The sequence below is a fragment of the Cylas formicarius genome, unplaced genomic scaffold (assembly GCF_029955315.1).
Source record: "Cylas formicarius isolate icCylForm1 unplaced genomic scaffold, icCylForm1.1 PGA_scaffold_7__23_contigs__length_41026272, whole genome shotgun sequence".
Lineage (NCBI taxonomy): Eukaryota > Metazoa > Arthropoda > Insecta > Coleoptera > Brentidae > Cylas > Cylas formicarius.
Genome location: NW_026844352.1, coordinates 34863415 through 34882326, shown reverse-complemented (window position 1 = coordinate 34882326; position 18912 = coordinate 34863415). Strand labels below are relative to the sequence as shown.

Genomic DNA, 18912 nt, shown 5'->3' with positions numbered 1-18912 from the left:
CCAAAAAAGAAGAGATGGGACGAACTACGGTTTTTAAGAAGAGGCTTTCTAACCTCGTTTATTTTAAAGGATTAAATTATTTTTTAATATTGTGCAATTTTTAGGCACTGTTTTTGTGAAAGTCGTAATCATGGATAGCGAGGATGCGATCAACAAAGCGGACATTTTATTGAGAGACGTACCTCGCGTAAAAATAGGGTATGTTTTAAAAATTAATTTTAACGACGTTTTTAAACCAAAATCTCTTAGTAACGACCCAGTCCTAAAGAAACATAATGTCGTCAAAGAGGAGCTACAATTCCTGCGTATTCCGGATTCGGTCCAGGAGCAAATCTTGGACACATTGAGATATATTCATGGTTCTGTAATAATGTTAACCTATTGGAGCTGAACACTTAGGCCATACAGGTTTTTTCTAGGACTTTAGATTAAAAGACGCGTCATCATACGTCGATACTAACACAAATATATTGAAGAAGTATTGGGTTGGGCGGGGAAGCCTTGTAGTGAAAGGAGGATTTGATTTTTCACAGAGCAAAGATAAACCATCTGAGGAGGTTGAGAGACTGAAGCAATTCGCCTTGTTGCGTTTGCACAGGTAAATTTTTATGGTATAAGCTGATCTTGTTTAATTGTTGCTGAATTTTAGTTACGGCTTTCACGAAAACCATTGCCTTGAAGCATTTCAGTATTGTGAGAATAATGTAGAAGACTCTCTTATGCTTCTTTATCATAAGTATTTTCAAGTCAAAGAAAGGGAAATACTCTGCGATTTGACTGCAGCAGACCTCTGTGAAATTCGTGCAGACGAAAAAAGTTCCCTGGAGTCAATCTACGAAAATTGTTTTAAAGAAAAAGTTGAGGATGTGTGGCTAGTGACAGTAAAGGTAGATTATTTGTTTAATTTATTTCACAATAAGCCAGAAAAGGTGGTTAAAAGCGCGGGCGCGAAAGGCAAAGAAATGTGCAAGAACTTTCTGCGAGGAGTCCCCTGTAAATTTGGAAACAAGTGTAGGTTCTCTCATGAGGTGAAAACAGTTCAAAAAAATCAAAATTTCCACCTTGACACACACTATTTTGAGTTAGAGTTTCGCTTTCCCAAAAATTCCAAATACCCTTATGAAGCGCCTCTAATATCCATGAAAACCAATGTGTGTCTACCCCCCCTGATGAATTTACACATCTGCAAGAGATTGTACCAGGAGGCGGAGTTATTGTCAAAGGACGGCATCCCTTGCGTCTACAGTGTAACTGAGCTGTTGCAGAATGAGGAAGTAATTAAGGACCACCTCAAAGCAGACATAGATTTTATCCATCCTAAACAAAAACTGTTTGCAGTTGAAAAAATAGTGGATCTTAGAAAACATGGACCTACTCACTATCAAAAAGGCAAAACCAACAGAGAAAAAAAGCGACAATATGCTTTGGAGGAGATTTTAAGAGAGGACCGCCAAATTGCGGAATCTTTTAAAAGCCGACTGACTGATCCTAAGTTTTTGAGGATGATGACGGCCAGGAAATCGTTGCCTGCTTGGTCTTTGCGTCATGATGTGTTAAATATGATTCATAAATCGCAAGTGGTGGTTGTTAGTGGTGAGACTGGTTGTGGAAAGAGCACCCAAGTGCCCCAATTTATATTAGATGACTGGCTGCAAAATTACACTGTCGACAGTGGTCACATAGAAATAGTTTGCACCCAACCAAGAAGAATATCCGCTATTGGGGTAGCGGAGAGGGTGGCTGACGAACGCGCAGAAAAGATTGGAAGGACCGTTGGGTACCAGATAAGGTTAGAAAGCAGGATCTCGGCCAGTACCCGGTTAACGTTTTGTACGACCGGCATCCTGTTGAGACGGTTGGAAAGTGAGCCCGCGCTATCGAATATTACGCACGTCATTGTTGATGAAGTACACGAAAGAAGCGAGGAAAGGTAAGTGGTACATTTAAACTACCGCACTGTAGGAACTGAAGTGGGCGTTGATTTGTGTATAAATAAAATTGATTTGCCTTGCTTTGTTATTTTCTAAATCTCAAAATTATTTAAAATGTGGCACAAAAGTGATGTTTTATAGATTTTAATTCGAAAAATCGGTACTGTTGACTAAGTAAAACATGTATCTAAAATTTTTTTTCTTTGTAAATTTAAAAAAAAAATGGTAGAAAGCAATAAGATGTTTTGTATAAGGATTGACTTATTATTTATTGGTAATTTAGAACTGTCAATATATGTAATTGTAACCAAAACAATAATCTCTCAACTACCTTATTTTTAAAACAGGGTGTCAGTAGTGCTCTTGATTTTGAAAATATGAGAAGAAAGCAATTTTTTTTTATATCAATAATAAGGAATAATTTTTTTTGCAGCTCATACGATTAATACTTCCCAAGATACGCCTTAAAGCTATTACAGCCGTTAAAAAGTTATTATAATCCAAGAGCACGCTCTACAGAATATTTCAAAATAAATGCGAAAAACTTATGGAGGTGATTCCTTGTTTAAAACAAAGGATAGTTTGTTATATAAACTTTACGTCAAAAGCCAACCATTAAATATCGCGCTACAAATATTGAAAAAATATATTTTCTTAAATTATGTAGAGGAGAATGAATTAGACTATCTCTAACATTTGTCTTAACAAAATTTTACTAAAAACTTGCGCAATGACATGGAAAAAATAAATTTTGACACTGGTTTATTAGAAACTTTTCTCTCACCTACAATTTTTTCATGAAACGTATATTTTCCGAATAAAAAAATTAAATGTAAAATGGGTACTGTCACACAGTTGCATTTTGTAACAACATTTGTCAGTTATCTTCTAAACAATTGCATTTTAAAAATAATTTATTAATAAGTATTTCTAAAACTAATTAATCTATTCATGTGTAAACTATGAATATACCTTCCTCAAACACATTTTATTTAAAGAATGGAACTCAAAGAAAAACACAACAAATAAGCAGGACAACTTAAGAAGTGCCAGTTCGCTAGATTTTTCTTTTAGCATTGCTTTATTTTTTTTTTATTTGAAAATAGGAAATATTGTGAAAAATTGCAGGAGGCAAAAGTACTGGTTAGTTATGTCATTTCATAAGTTTTATATGCTATATATTGTTTTGAAACGGTCTGTATATTAGCAATTACAAAATATTCATTGATTAAGTGCAATAATTTTTATAATATTGCGTTACGTTGGATCCACCGTGTAATGAACTTTTTTGGGAAACCACGCGAGTCGAACCAGTGGTACGTTTGAACTATTGCTTAACGAAATTATTTATTTTCCAATCATAATGTGATGTTTTAATTACTTTTTGGCGATCTGTCGTAAGATTATCTGGATTACAGATGCTATGAAAAGAAATGAGTATCAAAAGTCAATGCACAATTTTTAAATTAATTTTTTAAACAAATATTGCTTGAGTACAAAAAAAAACTTGTTGGATGTACAGCAGCAAATTTTGGTTTCCTATACCATGCGGTTCAAAAAAAAAAAAGAGCGACTGACCAAAAGTAACCAAAATCAGATAATCTTGTAATCCGTCATTTAAAGGGCATTTGCTTATTGAATACAGAAACTTAACCTAATACCAGATGAGAAAGTGAAGCAAATTTTAAGACGCACGGCTTTATGGGCACACTTTCAACTTTTTTACAGCGATTTTCTGCTCCTCGTTCTCAAAGAATTGCTGCCAGTCCGACCGGATCTGAAGATCGTCCTTATGAGCGCGACGCTCAACGCCACCGTATTTTCCGATTATTTTGGGGAAATACCGATAGTCAATATCCCGGGTAGGACGTTCCCGGTGGAACAGTACTTTCTGGAAGATATTTTGGAGACGATCGGCTACGTTTTGGAGGACGGTTCGGAATATTGCAGGAAAATAAAAAACGATTCCGAGTACATTGAAGCCATAATGGCCTCAACCGAATTGGGTGCGAACAGACCTCGGGAGAACATCAGGGATGAAAACTTGACCGTTCAGCAAACTCTAGCGCGCTACGAAGGTCAGTTTTTTCGGACATTTGAAAATTTGGGGAGGGTCCCCTGCGAATAATCGTTGTTCGATAGGTTACAGTGCGAAAACATGCAAGACCCTGTTTTTAATGGACCCGGATAAGATAAACAATGATCTCATTGAAACTATTTTAATGTGGATCGTAGTGGGCAAACACGACTACCCTCGGAAGGGTACTATTTTGATTTTCTTACCCGGAATCGGCGAAATCACTTCGTTGTACGATCAGCTCGTTGTTCATCCAGAATTCGGCAAACGTTCGGGCAAATACGTTATTTTACCGTTGCACTCTTCGCTGACTAGCGAAGAACAGGCGGCTATATTCAGGTGAGAATGCTCTCAGTGCCAGAGCCTCAGCTTGGGTTAATACAATCTTTGGTGGTCCATAATATAACACAAAAATCACTAGGTATTGCTATGTGCCATACCGTAAGTTGTCCGAAGTTACACATTGATCTGTCGGATATTTAATACAATAATATATTTAAAAATGCACTCTATCAACATGCTTTCCCCAAACTTCAACACAATTTTATCTTGAAGGTTTGCTGTATAGCGCAAAAAAAAAAAACAACAAATCTGGTATATCGTTTATATTTTTACCTACACTTTTCCCATAATATATCTATGTAAAGGAATTATATTTAACAATTTCAAATCCACGTTTTCTGACGAGGAAAAGAAATGTGATTAATTTTCCGCCAATATTTATAATCAATTTTTTAAAATTATTACAACCACTTGTTCTTCAAAATGATCCTCGTAAGGTTACCGACTGGATGCGCTTTTGAAGGCAAGTAACTCCGTATCATCGTCTAAACTTTTATAACTTTCTTATAAAAAACATTAATTATATAGACCTACTCCGAGCATTACACCTGCAAGCAATTGATGCGCTCCAAGGTTTAATATGTGAATGAATATAATACGGCTTGAAGCAAAAATTCCCCGGATTTACCGTAGGAAACCGAAAGAAGGTCAGAGAAAAATTGTAATATCGACGAACTTGGCCGAAACGTCGGTAACGATAGACGATTGCGTGTTCGTGGTGGACGCGGGCAAGATGAAAGAGAAGCACTTCGACCCGAACCGCAACATGGAAAGCCTGGAGACGGTGTGGGTGACGCAAGCTAACGCCACTCAAAGGAAAGGTAGGGCGGGGCGCGTCATGTCAGGCGTCTGCTTCCACTTGTACACGAGGCACAGATTCAAGTACCATTTCTTGCCGCAACCCGTCCCGGAAATTCAGAGAATCCCGTTGGAGCAGCTGATTTTGAACATCAGGGTGTTGCCAAACTTCTATGAACGAGATGTAACTGACGTCATAGGTATTTTGTTGGCGCGGCGGAAGATCGACGTTGGGAACCTATTCTTGTTTACAGACTCTTTGATCGAGCCTCCGTCTATGGAGAACGTGACGTCAGCGATCAAACGCCTACAGAGCGTCGGGGCGTTTGACAAGCAGGAGAACCTAACTCCATTGGGGCACCATTTGGCAGCGCTGCCCGTCGATGTGAGAATAGGTACGCGGTTTTGGGTATCGAGTGGATCAATTTCGCAATTGAAGAAGCGGACCAAGGAGGGTTGATTTCTTCCAAACAGCTGGTTATGTTTTACAGGAAATCGGGGTGAAATCGGCAAAACGTAGTTTTTTCATGCCAGCGAAAGCTTTGATATTTATTTACTGTCTTATTATGTCACATGAGATCTCGCATTTAGCCGAAAAAAAACTACCAAATTTTCAGAAGGGCCGAAAGTCTTTTTCCATAAAGCCATGCACCCTAAATCCAATAGTATAGACGTTATTAATATCTTAACTTCTAGTTATTTGTTTAAGATATTAATGGCAATTAGTTGCAGATTTTCCTTCGGGGCCTCTAAGCCAATATAATTATGTTATTCTCTCGAAGTTTGTTCTCCAAGATAGTACACCTCAACTGTAGTTCAAAACACTTCTGTGCAAACTCATTCGTCTTTTCCTCTAATTCGGCCTCGATGATGTCACATGACACCAAATTTTCAGAACGGTCGTAAATCTTTGTCCATAAACGTCTAACCTTCCGTGCATTCTAAATCACCCATATGGGTGGACAGGACTACACCTCGTCACCAACGTTTACTTTAGGTAAGCTGATGCTTTATGGCGCCATATTCGGTTGCGTGGACGCTGCCCTAACAATGGCCGCTTGCCTGAGTTACAAGAACCCGTTCGTGACGCCGTTCGGTAAAAAAGAGGAGGCAAACAAAAAGAAAATGCAATTTTCCGCTGGATACAGCGACCAAATCACAGTCCTAATGGCATACAGAGTAAGGACAAAGCCAATCGTCATCCAGTTTAAACCACTTGAAATTTTAGAAATTTTTAACGGTCAATAGAAAGAGTTCGGCGGGCGCGAGGAACTTCGCCAACGAAAATTTCCTGTCGTACAGAACGTTGACGACGATCGCCGACATAAAGTATCAGTTTTTGGAGTTGCTGATCGACATTGGGTTCGTTTCTGTCAATTTAAAAGAGTCGCGACGAAGGACGGGGCAGGACAACGTTTACGAGCTTACGTCCGCGGAAGTAAGGGGCGGAGCTAACCCCGATAGTCGTTACCATCCGTTTGATTCTAGTTCAACAACAACGGGGACAATATTAGGTTGTTGTCTTCGATCTTGTGCGCCGCTTTGTATCCGAATATAGTCAAGGTGCTAACGCCGTCGAAAACCTTTATCCAAAGTGCAGTCGGCGCCGTTGTGAAAGAAAACAACGCGAAGGATTTAAAGTACGCGACGGCGCAGGAAACGGTAACCGTCTACTTACATTACTATAAGCGATAAAATGGGGTGCTATTTCCTTTACCTCAACATCGCCAGACCATGTAGTTCATTGGTTTCCAACCTGTCGGACGCGCCCCCCTAGGGAGACTGTTGCAAGGGGGTATGCATCTGTCTTCAAAATATCGTTTTGTTTTTGAATTTTTGCAAGATTTTTTTTTTATTACATTTAAAATTATTATTTCTTTTAATAAATAAGTATTTTCATTTTTACATGATATTGTATATTATTTTGTAGCCCAGGTACAAAAAGGTTGGAAACCACTGATGTAGTTTGACAATATTGATTTAATATTTTCTCCTAATCCTAATGTCCTCCGTCTCTTGGGCGCGAGAATCGCGAAAAAAAATCTAAACCCTTGATATCTCAATACAGATGACATATTTTGTTGTACATTAAGCGTAACCTATGTCACAATGTTCCAAGATTTTCAGTGCTAGAGTTTCACAATTAGAACTTGAATTTAAAGAAAAACAATTTGGGTTATAAAGCGTAAACTTTCCAACATTCATCATTCATTTTAAAATTCAAAAATATCGTGAATAATAATAAATTCTATGTCATTGGCAGACATTTTTAGGCACCTCACGCAACGGAGACCGACGATAATATGGAACGTCAAATAATAACCCAATACACTGACTGAAACCACTTTTATAATAATAATAAGTTATTAACCCACTGGGCATTTTTTAGAAACAAATAAACTAATAACAAATATTAGATGCATATGATAAAACTATAAAATATAAAAAAAAAAGACAACAGTTAAAGTTTAAGCAAGAAAAGTTTTTTTTTATTTTTGAACTTTGGTTACGTAAATCACGTTTTCCGGGCAGTTGTCTAGTGTTCAGCCACTCCACATTGCAAAGCACATGATATCGCGGAAAAGGTTGTTTATTTTTGCTACACCTCTTTATGAATTTATTGATTTATCTGGTCCTCTTTGGATACAATGTTTATGGTCTCCATTGTTGAGGCATGGATTGGGTATTGGAAATTATGTTGTAGGTGTTCATGCATCCGAGTTCTGTGAATTACGTCGTGAAGAGTTTTCCTAGTCCCTATCTGGTGTATCAAGAAAAAGTGAAAACTAGCAAAATTTTCTTCAGAGACTGTACCATGGTTCCGATCGTACCGTTGGTGTTATTTTCTGGCGACTTGGACATCGCAGTGCAAAAAGGCGATACGTTTTTGACCCTCGAGGAGGGTTGGATTTTGTTTCAGGTCGAGGAGCACAAGGTGGGCAAACACAATTTGAGGCCTGCGAGGTTCGCTGATCATAGCTGTTCCAGGTGGCGGAAATGTTGAAAATGATCAGGATCGAGTTGTATAACTTGCTGGAGGAAAAAATTAAGGATCCTCTGCTGAACATTACGCACAACGACAAAGGCGAACGGGTAATATCGACGATCTTGAAATTGGTTAGTTTGTGATTTCCACGTGTGATATGTGTTATGTATTTATGAAGAATTGTTGATTTTTTTCCCTTGGAAAATAAACAAATATTTTTATTACAATTGGTATTCTTTACGCAAACATGCTGTTTTGTTTCCCTTGCAACGTTTTGCGTCAAAATCTTTTTTATTTTTTATCCAACAAACATTTCAAATTCCCCATACTGCTAAAGGGTAAATATTACATTTCTAAATATATCGTTTGCCGCTTCGTTTTTTAAATTGTATTTTTTTACACCTAAAGCCCATTAAACACCATGCAATTTCTACACGTATTTTTTCTTATAAATATTACAACTTATATATTACCACACTGCAAGAAATTTTTCAGATAAAATTACAAACTTTTTTTCCATATTTGCGCATAGGTCTAAGCTCTGTCAAAGTGCAAATATATTCATTTAGTATTAAATACTTCTGCAACTAAAACAATTTAATTTCACTTTCCATAACTATGGGATATTAAACATCGTGCAGGAAAAATCTAAGTGTTCAAAAAGCAACTAATTGTGGGATCAGCAAATCGATTCGGATGTGGTTTTTGGGTCATGTTTATAAAAAACCAAAAAGCCAATCAAGAAAATTCTATAAAATGGTTTATTAAAAAAATTAATTACATATATTATATAATATAATCTCCCTAACCTGATAACCTCGACAGCCGTTCCTGTTATAAGGAAAAAACCCCTCAATGTTTTATCTACGAAGAAGCTAGAGTACAAGAAATTAACTTCCTACGAAGCGCCATTAAAAGAAGCAAGAAAATTCAGGATGAAAGAAATAAAATTATGCATTTATTATGTCAATTACAAAAAAAAATGAGCAACAATTCGAAAAGATATTTTTAATTGTTATAAAAGCGTATTTCCTATTTGGTTCTCCCTTATGCCACAATGATCTGCAATAGCGTCAAAAGTGTGGTAGCTCCTCTTCTATTACCTCTTCTAAACATATCAAATGTCTCGCTGCTCCGAAACAGTGCTGGATGTGGTAAATTCTAAAATAGACCTCTTTCAAAAAGTTTACAAATGTAGGCCTTGAAAATATTCTAAGAATAAGTTCCCTTCATAACTCCTTACAGTCTTCATAATACTTCCGATTTTTTGATATTGGACATCATCATCTTCATCACCCTAAAATATTCAAATTGGTTCTGGTAATTCCAAAGCCATTTGACCTCCCTCATTTCGCTTTGAAATAACGTGTCCATAACGTCCGTTTCTAGAGTACAAAGATGTTTCCACTTTATTAACACATGTTAAATCAGCAGCACTACACACAAACACTGAATAAGATATACCTTCCAACAAATCTGAATCTTAAAATCAACACCTAAACAAAAATAAGACACCATAACCTCTACATACACGTTCCCACTCACAAACGTTACTTATCAGGAGCGCTTTGCTACGTCCGCTGTATGCGACCATTGTCACGTTGCCCACAAGGAACAAAAGGAAGACGATTCGCTGTCAAAAGATGAAGAGACGATAACCACAACATAAATTTGTCGGAGAATGTGGGTTCGATTCCCACCGGGTCTGTGCTCTTTATAAACTTATTTAAAAAGTTTAAAACCTGGTTTTCAGCTGACCGAATTGCTTTGTGAAGCATTCGTCAAATAAAGCGAAATTAAAAATAATACAAAATTTAAGATTTGTTAGTTTTGCCAAGAAGAAGGTTAAGCTTTAGGTTATAAATCGTTTTTGCATTCCTAAGATGTCCAAAAGATTAGGAGATTTTAACATAAGCCGCGGCAAAAAACCTAAATTAGACGAAGATGAATTTGACGATGACTTGGACGAAGATGCAATAGAGAAATGTTTTGAATTGGCTTCCCAAATTTGTGTGGAAAAGGTTCAACTTTATACTAATCTTTTTTGTACGTCAGTCCTTGCGAATATTTGTTTTAGAGTGAGGTTGCAGGTGTCCACATCGATGATTTACCCGGGTACAGTTTTTTCCAAAAACCAAGTTCGTTTGCAACATCTACTCAGTTAAATAACTTTCATAATCCCAGAAGCAACACAGCAGAATATTCTGAATTAAAAGAAGAATTGGACCGACTTACCCTAGAAACTAAAGAAAAAGATGGCGAAATTTCAATCCTTCGTGACAAAATCAAAGAAATGAAAACATCACTCGATACTGAACATCAGAAATCTATGAAAGAGTGGCGTGAAAAGGTAGTTGTCAAGCAAAAGGAAGTGAACATTTTGAAGAGCGATTTAGAATTCAAGGTAATTAATGATTTCATTTATTGTAAATAGGAAATTTTTCTGTTGTATTTCAGAATTTAACTATTGCCAATCTTAAAGAGCAATTATCAAATTTAAAAAGGCACTGTAATTTAGAAATGACTCAGACTTTTACACAGTCAGTAGCAGTTCCAAGAGAGAAGCCTCAGTGCTCAGAAAAGTATGTTTTGCTCAATTTGCATGTTTGTGGATAAAGCATTTGTTTTCAGATATTTAAGCAAGAATAAAGGCCAAGAGGATACTGTTAAAAATGAAGTTATTCTAGAAGCAAGTACAGTTTGTGCATTTGTAAAGTGAGTATTCATTATTAATCATTTTTGTAGTGTATCCTATAAAAGTAGAGCATTTGGAGCAAATTTTCCAAGACTTTTCAAAGGAAAAACATATTAGAACATCTGACATGGCTAAGTTGAGCCAAAACACATTGTGGTACTCACAAAACCAACTGCTTTATAAGGAATGGAATTTTGAACACAAGTGTGTGAGTTTCAAGACCAAAGCACTGGAGTTAAATCACTTTTATAGTGATCTGGTAAAACTGACCAACACAAGTTCAGACCAGTTGAATAATAATGAAAGTGATGAAGCTGTAGATAAAGTGCTGTGTATTACTTTGATACTGCTGCAGGACTTAGAAGATTATTTGATCCAGTTGGGATTAACATTAAAGGGTGAAGATATACATCAAATTGATACCAATTATCTTAAAGATAAAACTAGCAGTACAGTAGGCCAGTTTTCTACCCAGGAGTAAGTATAAATATGTTAGTAAATGTCCAAAAAATATAGTACATTTCTGGATATATTATTGATGTATATTATTAATGTCTTTTAGTTACCATAAGGACCAAGCAGGCATAAAGTGTGGAAAAATGCTTTTTTTTCTCTCAGAAATTTTACCATTCAACAATCACTTGGCCAATTGTGTAAGTCAACAAAAACGATTGAAATGCCAAGACAGTACAGAATATTCAGCCCCTATTTCAAATAAGTACAAGCGAGATAGTTTTCCTCTTCTCAATGTGATCCTGAACATAATTAAAATAATCGGAAAATATGTAAGTCATGCCAGCAGGAAAAGTCTTTTAAATTATTTAGTGGCTTTTAGAGAAAGGCAGATGTAATGAAGGGTTTTTTGTGTTCTGTAACAAATCTCCTAAGGAGCATATGCAAATCTGGCAATTTTGAGGTTGTGTAAGTCAATCTACAGCTTCTCAAAGCTTTCCATTCAATGTCATGTTTTAGACAGGACCTGTGTTGTCAGATATTTGCTGAGATCGTGTTTTCAAGGCCCGGGGTCGAAGTGGTTTACAGCCTGACGTTTTGGATTAAAATGTCGTCAAAGTTTCCTCATTTTATAAAATTTCTGTTTTTGAAAAATGATAAAACGCCACTCAGAAGGGATACCAAAGGGGTTTTGGATTTTACTGAAGGTAGGGCGGTAGTGGTACAGAAAATAACAAAACAAAAAGAACCATAATCCTAGGCGTTTGCAGGTGCTTGCCCATTTTGCGTCTTCAATATTCTCTTCCAAAACACTATACTTCAGTTAGAAAACATTCCTGTGAATGTCTGTTCTAACATAATGACATTTACATACAATATATTAAATTATACGGGGCTTTGGACTGATCAAAGCGTAAATGTGTAAGTAATTCTTTATATCAGGATTAAATTTCCATTCTGCTTTCCCTGGTGAAGTCCCTAGATAATTTTCTTCTCTTTTTTATTTGACAATAAGCCAAATCCATATGTAATTGGAATTTGGTTAGTTTAACACTCCTAGTTCAAATCCTGTAAATGATTTACTTTCAATTTTTAGGTGTGCTTGTCTTTCTCAACATTACAAAATTCAAATTGAGGTTATTTACATCATCATAGACAAGTATGTTAAAGGTCTTAAAGAGAAGCAAAGGGTAAACGGTATTTTGGGACTCATGATGCTATCGAACAATTACAGACTTCTGTGTTCTAGGAGAGTATGATAAACTTCTTAAACACGGATTGATAGAGAAAATGCTGAACTTAATGGCGTTCAACAATTATGAACTTACTGAGAAATACGTCGACATTTATGCACAATTTAAGGAAACACAAAGAGTATTGGGCATCGGGCAATGTAAGTTTAAAAGCAGTTTTTCGTACATAAAATATTGTTCTAGTTGCGTTTGTGCTTCGACAGTCGTCACCTTATGCGCAACCCAACCGCATTAACTCACTCATAGTTAAATTAATGTTTCAGCTGAAGACCCAAAGTTAAACCCCACAGAAGAAATTTTACACATACCTGAAACTAAATTTGTTGACGTTGACTTTTGAATAGTTCCCTGCTCAACAGATAGTGTTACATTAAGGAATAAAGACAAATAAAGTTTCGTTTTATTATATACACTTTTATGTACACCAAATAGAAGTTCACATGTATATTTTTAAAACAATTAACAGCTATTACCCACAGTGAAGCCTACACTGTTCTACATAAGTTGGTGTTTTCGTTTAAAGGTCTGTGACTTTTCGCTCAGTCAAATTTATAAATTGACAATTTCAATATTGCCGTTATTTCCTTTTGAATGAATTTAGTGAACTGATATGATTTAAATGAAAATTATTTGTATCAATTATTATTAATTTCGCTTCAATCCCATTAAAAGTTGGCGCCTATAGTGGTAAAGTGATTGGAAAACGAAGGACTGCCGCAAAATCAAGCCCAGTGGAATCAATTAATTTATAAAAATTGAAAGAATATTGTATTTTATCATATTGCAAACCATAGACCAAACAGATCTGGCATGGTAAGGATACATTTACGCGAGACTAATATTGCTGGAAATTGCTATTGCCATAAGGGAAATTGAAACTAAACAAACTTCCGATTTTGGTCCCTATTTTTGCCAGACCAAAGCGAATTCTGGAATAAACTATAGCAAAAACTTTTAACAAAAGATAAATAAAATCCTTTGGCTCTAACAGGCATGGAATAAACAATTAACAAATTTTAGCCTCACAACTTTTTACCTAATTTACTTATCAAATTTTCTATCATGGTGGCGTCTACCAAACCAATGAATTTATCAACTACTAAACCATCCCTGACTGCAATTACTGCAGGAACTGCTTTTACTTCAAAAGTATGCACTAGTTCGGCATGATTTTCTACATCTACTATCGCTAGATCTATGTTGGTCATTGGCTCGATAAGCTCCTTCATTTTAGGGGTCAAAATGTGGCATGGTTCACACCACTCAGCGTGAAAATTTACTATCACTGGGTTGTGGGAGTTCATGACTTTCGATAGAAATTCGTCATTACCTTTTATGTCGATTAGTCTTTTTAACAGTCCACTAGTAAACAAATTTCTTGACTTTATTGATAAAGGGCGGCTGCTTCTTAGAAGTGGAGCTACGGCCATATTTATCTATCAATAAACGATTGGATAGGTTTTGGGTGTACTGGTGCAATGCAGTGATACAGAAAAACTAGACAAAATGCTGCAAAACAACTTATCCCAAGTAATGATAGGACTATATTCTTGTAAATGATGTCGTAATCCTTTCCCTAAAAGAAAAAACAACAATTGTGAATATTCTTAACCATGAATAACGGAGTCAATAAATGTACCCACTATTAGATCAGTATCTTCAATATTATGTTTTGCTGTGGGTATTATCAGCAAGATAACTGTTAACGAGGTTGCGGTTCCTAATGCTATCCAGGCGATATTGCTTTGAATTTTGATCCCGACGACGAAAATTATAATGGCGATAATCCAAACGACAATTAAAATGAAAAGACCTATTCCGATATTCCCGATGGTAGTCATACCTAAAAAAGAAGAGGTTAAAATTGCTGGAAATAAAAATTTTACAATATATTGTAGGTTAATAAAATTACCATTAAACCATTACAAGTTTAGCCTAAAGGGCAAACTAATGTTAGAAACATAAACTATTCAGAAAGTTTTCGCCAATACAAACATAACCACGGATTGTTAACAAACCCGCAGAACAAGGGTCCATTTTTCCAGTACGCAACCAGGCAAAATTGCTACCACCAATCACCCAAAACCGCCAGCTGACAAAATAGTTATATTTGATTATTATAAGTCATGATAAGGAAATATGGAACAGTAATCAAAAACAGATCTCTGATATAAATATTTAATGGTTAAAACAGTTAATAAAAATACATTTCATTAGAAAAAAAGGCAATTTATAAAAATCCACAAAAATACAAAAAAGTGCGCTTCGTGTAAAACGTATACTTTATAAAATTACTAAGACTCGGTTTAACGTTAGCGGAATTGTTTGTTACTGTATGGATTATAAAATAGATATAACTGAATTTTTGAACGCAATATCGATTTCGAATCGAGCCTAAACAGTTTTCTATTTATTCCAAACTTATAAAATATTAACCATTTTCGGTTGGATTATAACTTGGTGTGCTTCCACCATTTTATCATGAACTGATAAAAACGCAAAATGCGTCAAATATCATAGTTGTAGATATTTAAACATTTTATTTTCGACGGCGATGAAAATTCAATTTTGCACGACATCAATTGTGTTATCGACAAATATTATTATATATTATCGCTTCGACGCACGTGGATTAATATTCATTGGCCGAATAAATTGATATTTTCATTTGCCCCGTTTCTAGATTTTAATCGTATTTTCGTTATGAGTTTTCCGTAACAAAAAAAAAACTCCTCGTATAGACCGTGTATTAATGTGTTTTTGTGGTGATATCCCGCTTCTCATAGCACGACCCAGGGACAGGACGCCTTCGAATCCCGTGTTCAATGATTCGAACGGACATATATTATTTTTGTAGCGGAGGGTGTAAATATGATGTCACAAAGCCATTTGTTAGCGCGTTTCCTGAGCGAGCCGCCGACGGGAAAACTGTGGCCCGATATGTCGCTTCATATTTATGATCGGCCCCCGGGTTGCCGCCGGCGGCGGCGGCGGTGGCGGTTGCGAGACCGCGGATCGTATATATTTATGTGCCATGTATGCATTGTTTGTGTGTGTGTGTGTGTGTGTGTGTGTGTGTGTGTGTGTGTGTGTGTGTGTGTGTGTGTATTTCGGCAAGGAGATATTCCAGGGGCGTCGGTAAGATATACGGGGTGTTACCGAGAATGTGGCTCAAACACTGATGTTATTTTCACATTTCTCAATTCTGACAGTCACATCCCATGTGTCAGTGAATGTATTTATCTTGTTTTGCAAAAATGTACCTGAAAACTAATATTCGTTGAAAACCTATAGCATACAACACATTGATACACTTCCTCAGTGACTCGTTTATTAGCGCTAGATTACTTCTCATCAAAAATAATTTCGTTTCTTACCCGAGGTACTGGTGTACCCCAAAAGAAACAGTACGTTTCTCTAAACAAGAAATATATTAAAAGTAAAAACAAGTTTAACATAAAACACAATTTTAAGCACAGGTATTTGAACACTATAACGACCATCTTAACTTATTTGTTGCACTGTCTGTCCTTGACGCTTGATTTCCTTTGTTCTTTACTTTCGCAAGATGTGCGCCTGCCAATATTTGCTCTATATTTCGGTGTTCTAGCTTTATATTTAGAATTGCCTCAATGACAAGTCGCAGTTCAGTTTTATAAATTTCGTATTTTGAGGCATTCTTTCATTAAAGGAACAATAAGCTATATACTTAATTCTTTTAGAAATGATCCGTTTCAGTTTCCTTTTCTGGGGCATTGGAACCTTTACGTAGAATATTGGAATTAATTCCAGCAATGTCTAAAAGTCTTGATTTTCTAAGAGTAAATATATGCGCCAGCTAGTGGAACGTATCGTGTAGAATTAGATTTATCTCTTTTGGGATGCATCGTGAATACTAGAAGAACAATTTCTTGTGTTTTAAATTTGGGGTTTAATATGAAAACAGTGTGAAATAATCACTGTAAACAAAAATGGACACATTTTTGTTCTTACCTTTTACTTGGATTCTGAAATTTAAGCTTTATTTTTTCATCGTCCTAATAAAGTTGTGAAATGTCATCATGGAGCATCTTAGCTGTTTGAATTGGGGTGAATCACTTATCGGTGGTAAGATTACGATTTGTACCATAACGATGCTTTGCAAGTTTCACTCATTGTAGCGCGAAAAAAGAGAACTCCCGTTTCCTTATTGAAAAATTCGTGATTAATATGGCGTGTGGATCAAAATTATTGCATACTATATCATTATATTAAAGCAATTAAAAAAAAAGTTTTTTGGAAAATTGAATTGGAAAATTGACAAGGAAAATAAATAATCATACAGCGCCTTATAAGCGAACTCCTGCTGTGTCCGCTAAAAGATGGTAAAAACTATTTTCTATAAAGCTCAACAGATGGCGCTGACACATTTATTTGCCCCGCTGTCGACTAGTATACTAGCTATTTCAAATTTCTTTTTAGTTTGGGTATGTCATTTTTTGGCGCACTATTGCGTGAAGAACGCTGGGTGAAAAAAAAATTCATTTCCTTTTTCAGATCAAGAGCTCCTACAGAATGTATCAGTATCAAAAATCTAGGGTTACTAGGGTTTGAAGACAAATCTTCACTTTCTAGTAGTGATAATACCGTCAATAAAGCTGTTATGCGTCCTTATGTCGAATACGGCTCTTGTATCGGGTATCTCTTGAAATGTGAACTCTTCAGCTAGTTCACACACATTGTTCACACAAATATGATGCCGAAGTACTTTCTATGATGACTATGGTATCGATATCTGTCCGGGAGCAGAGACCTTATATCATTTATTATCGATGTAAAAACTGCTGCTTCTAGAATTTCCAGAACAACTAGAGCATCTTCTAGTTTTCACAATATAATGCACCGTACAAGCCCACTAACACTTTGAATGACTTTTTTACATTTTTTCAAATTTTCTTGCATCACTTCTGGAATAATTTCAGCGAGAAAAAATTTTTAGTAGTATTTATTCTCTTTTTAGTCTCTTTAAACTGGAGTTTACTTGTTACTGGTCATCATTTTTTATTTTATTTTGTTAATTGCTATGAACTTCAGTTATTATTCTTAATAATTCTCTTTTGTTTTTGTTGTGAAGCAAGAGTTTAACGCATATATAATCGGACTTCATGCGTTGATAAATAAATAAATAAATAAAATGGCACAAATCCTTGTTTAGTGCGTGAAGTATACAGCATTACTTTTTTGATGCGTAAGGTTTGTAGTGCTGTGGTGGTTTTTAAAAATTACTTTCGTACTATACCGGTTGTCCCAGCTGTGTTAAAAGTATCAAATTTGTATTTTTTAAAGTGGAGCTCTCTGTATATTATTAACCAAAATAAGTGTTAGGTTTCAATAACGTTTATGGTATCTAAACCTAGAAGTTTTTTAAATAATTTTTTTTTTTTAATGTAACCTAATTTTGGTTTGTTAAATATAGTAGAAGTATTTGAGGTATGTAAACGAAATATACATATTTCTGAATAATTAAAAAAAATTGAAAAGCTTTCCACGTTATACAAGGTAGGCAAAATTTATTTTAATCGAATTACAATTTTAAATAATGAATTGAATTGAATGGTTTAAGGTGTCTGCTAGCTGAATCTTCGAGTTTTCCCAGAATTAATTATTAATTATGTTTTTTGTGTTATCTAAATAATTATTTATTTTACTCCCTTCTGTAAAATACCCAATTGCACACCCATCTAGTTGCGACGTCGTTTTGGATTTCCTACGGACATTTCCGGAATATTACCGGGTTTGGCAGCAATAGGATATTTTCGGAAATATTATCCTCGGCCTGACCGTGACATCAATGAATGTATTCTTGTTGTTTTCCAAAAACTAATGATCGTAGAAAAAGTATAGTATGCAACACATTTAGTAACCTTATTGGTCGTTTACTACACTTATTGCATAATGTACTAACATTACATATCGTTGCATATGGTATTTAGAGCACACTAACGAGTGCAACAACCAAATAGGTACTATGAACAGCATGGAGAAATTTAAAAATATATTATGAAACTTGACAAATGATAAATAATAACAAACAATAAAATAATAATAGAACTGACAGTCTGTAGAATTATTTGACATTTTTTGCACTTTAGAAAACACTAAATAGTAATTAACACACTTAGCCCAATAGATATTCAGCATACTCCCTTGTAAGCTAAAAAAATATGGGGTTAAATTCTTTGTTATAGACACTCAAAGTTGTTATTAGATTAGAAAACATTTTTGGCCACCCTGTATAAGCTGGAATTTTTTCAAATAATTGGAAAATAAAATATGGCCTATTGTTACACTCTAGTGTAACTTGCCATCACATAATATAAATATTTCTAATATATTTG

General features: G+C 35.4%; 3 protein-coding genes across 7 annotated transcripts; 2 read left to right on the top strand and 1 right to left on the bottom strand.

Moving 5' to 3' along the window:
* Nucleotides 1-8: 8 nt before the first annotated feature.
* LOC132705071 (putative ATP-dependent RNA helicase DHX57) lies at nt 9-8353 on the top strand. The gene is made up of 13 exons (XM_060675504.1): nt 9-198; nt 250-364; nt 420-598; nt 650-1930; nt 3660-4009; nt 4074-4347; nt 4984-5348; nt 5403-5543; nt 6146-6327; nt 6377-6586; nt 6637-6810; nt 7853-8083; nt 8137-8353. Exons 1-13 carry the CDS (start codon nt 131-133, stop codon nt 8275-8277), a joined length of 3711 nt encoding a protein of 1236 aa, XP_060531487.1. The 5' UTR covers nt 9-130; the 3' UTR covers nt 8278-8353.
* Nucleotides 8354-9788: 1435 nt separating this feature from the next.
* Nucleotides 9789-12920, top strand: LOC132705226 (uncharacterized). 5 transcript variants are annotated; one of them, XM_060675696.1, is made up of 13 exons: nt 9789-9837; nt 9888-10155; nt 10212-10538; nt 10592-10716; nt 10766-10827; nt 10880-11306; nt 11392-11614; nt 11665-11750; nt 11802-11989; nt 12053-12203; nt 12379-12479; nt 12532-12675; nt 12799-12920. In XM_060675696.1, the coding sequence occupies exons 2-13, from the start codon at nt 10018-10020 to the stop codon at nt 12873-12875; spliced, it is 2049 nt and encodes a 682-aa protein (XP_060531679.1). In that variant the 5' UTR covers nt 9789-9837; nt 9888-10017; the 3' UTR covers nt 12876-12920. The 5 variants fall into 5 exon arrangements, 3 of the variants coding, with proteins under 3 accessions (XP_060531679.1, XP_060531678.1, XP_060531680.1); XR_009619363.1 differs by having other exon boundaries at nt 9791-10155; nt 12379-12472; XM_060675695.1 differs by having other exon boundaries at nt 9796-10155.
* Nucleotides 12921-12923: 3 nt separating this feature from the next.
* Nucleotides 12924-14105, bottom strand: LOC132705227 (thioredoxin, mitochondrial). The gene has a single exon (XM_060675698.1). The coding sequence runs from the start codon at nt 13963-13965 to the stop codon at nt 13558-13560; it is 408 nt and encodes a 135-aa protein (XP_060531681.1). The 5' UTR covers nt 13966-14105; the 3' UTR covers nt 12924-13557.
* Nucleotides 14106-18912: the final 4807 nt, after the last annotated feature.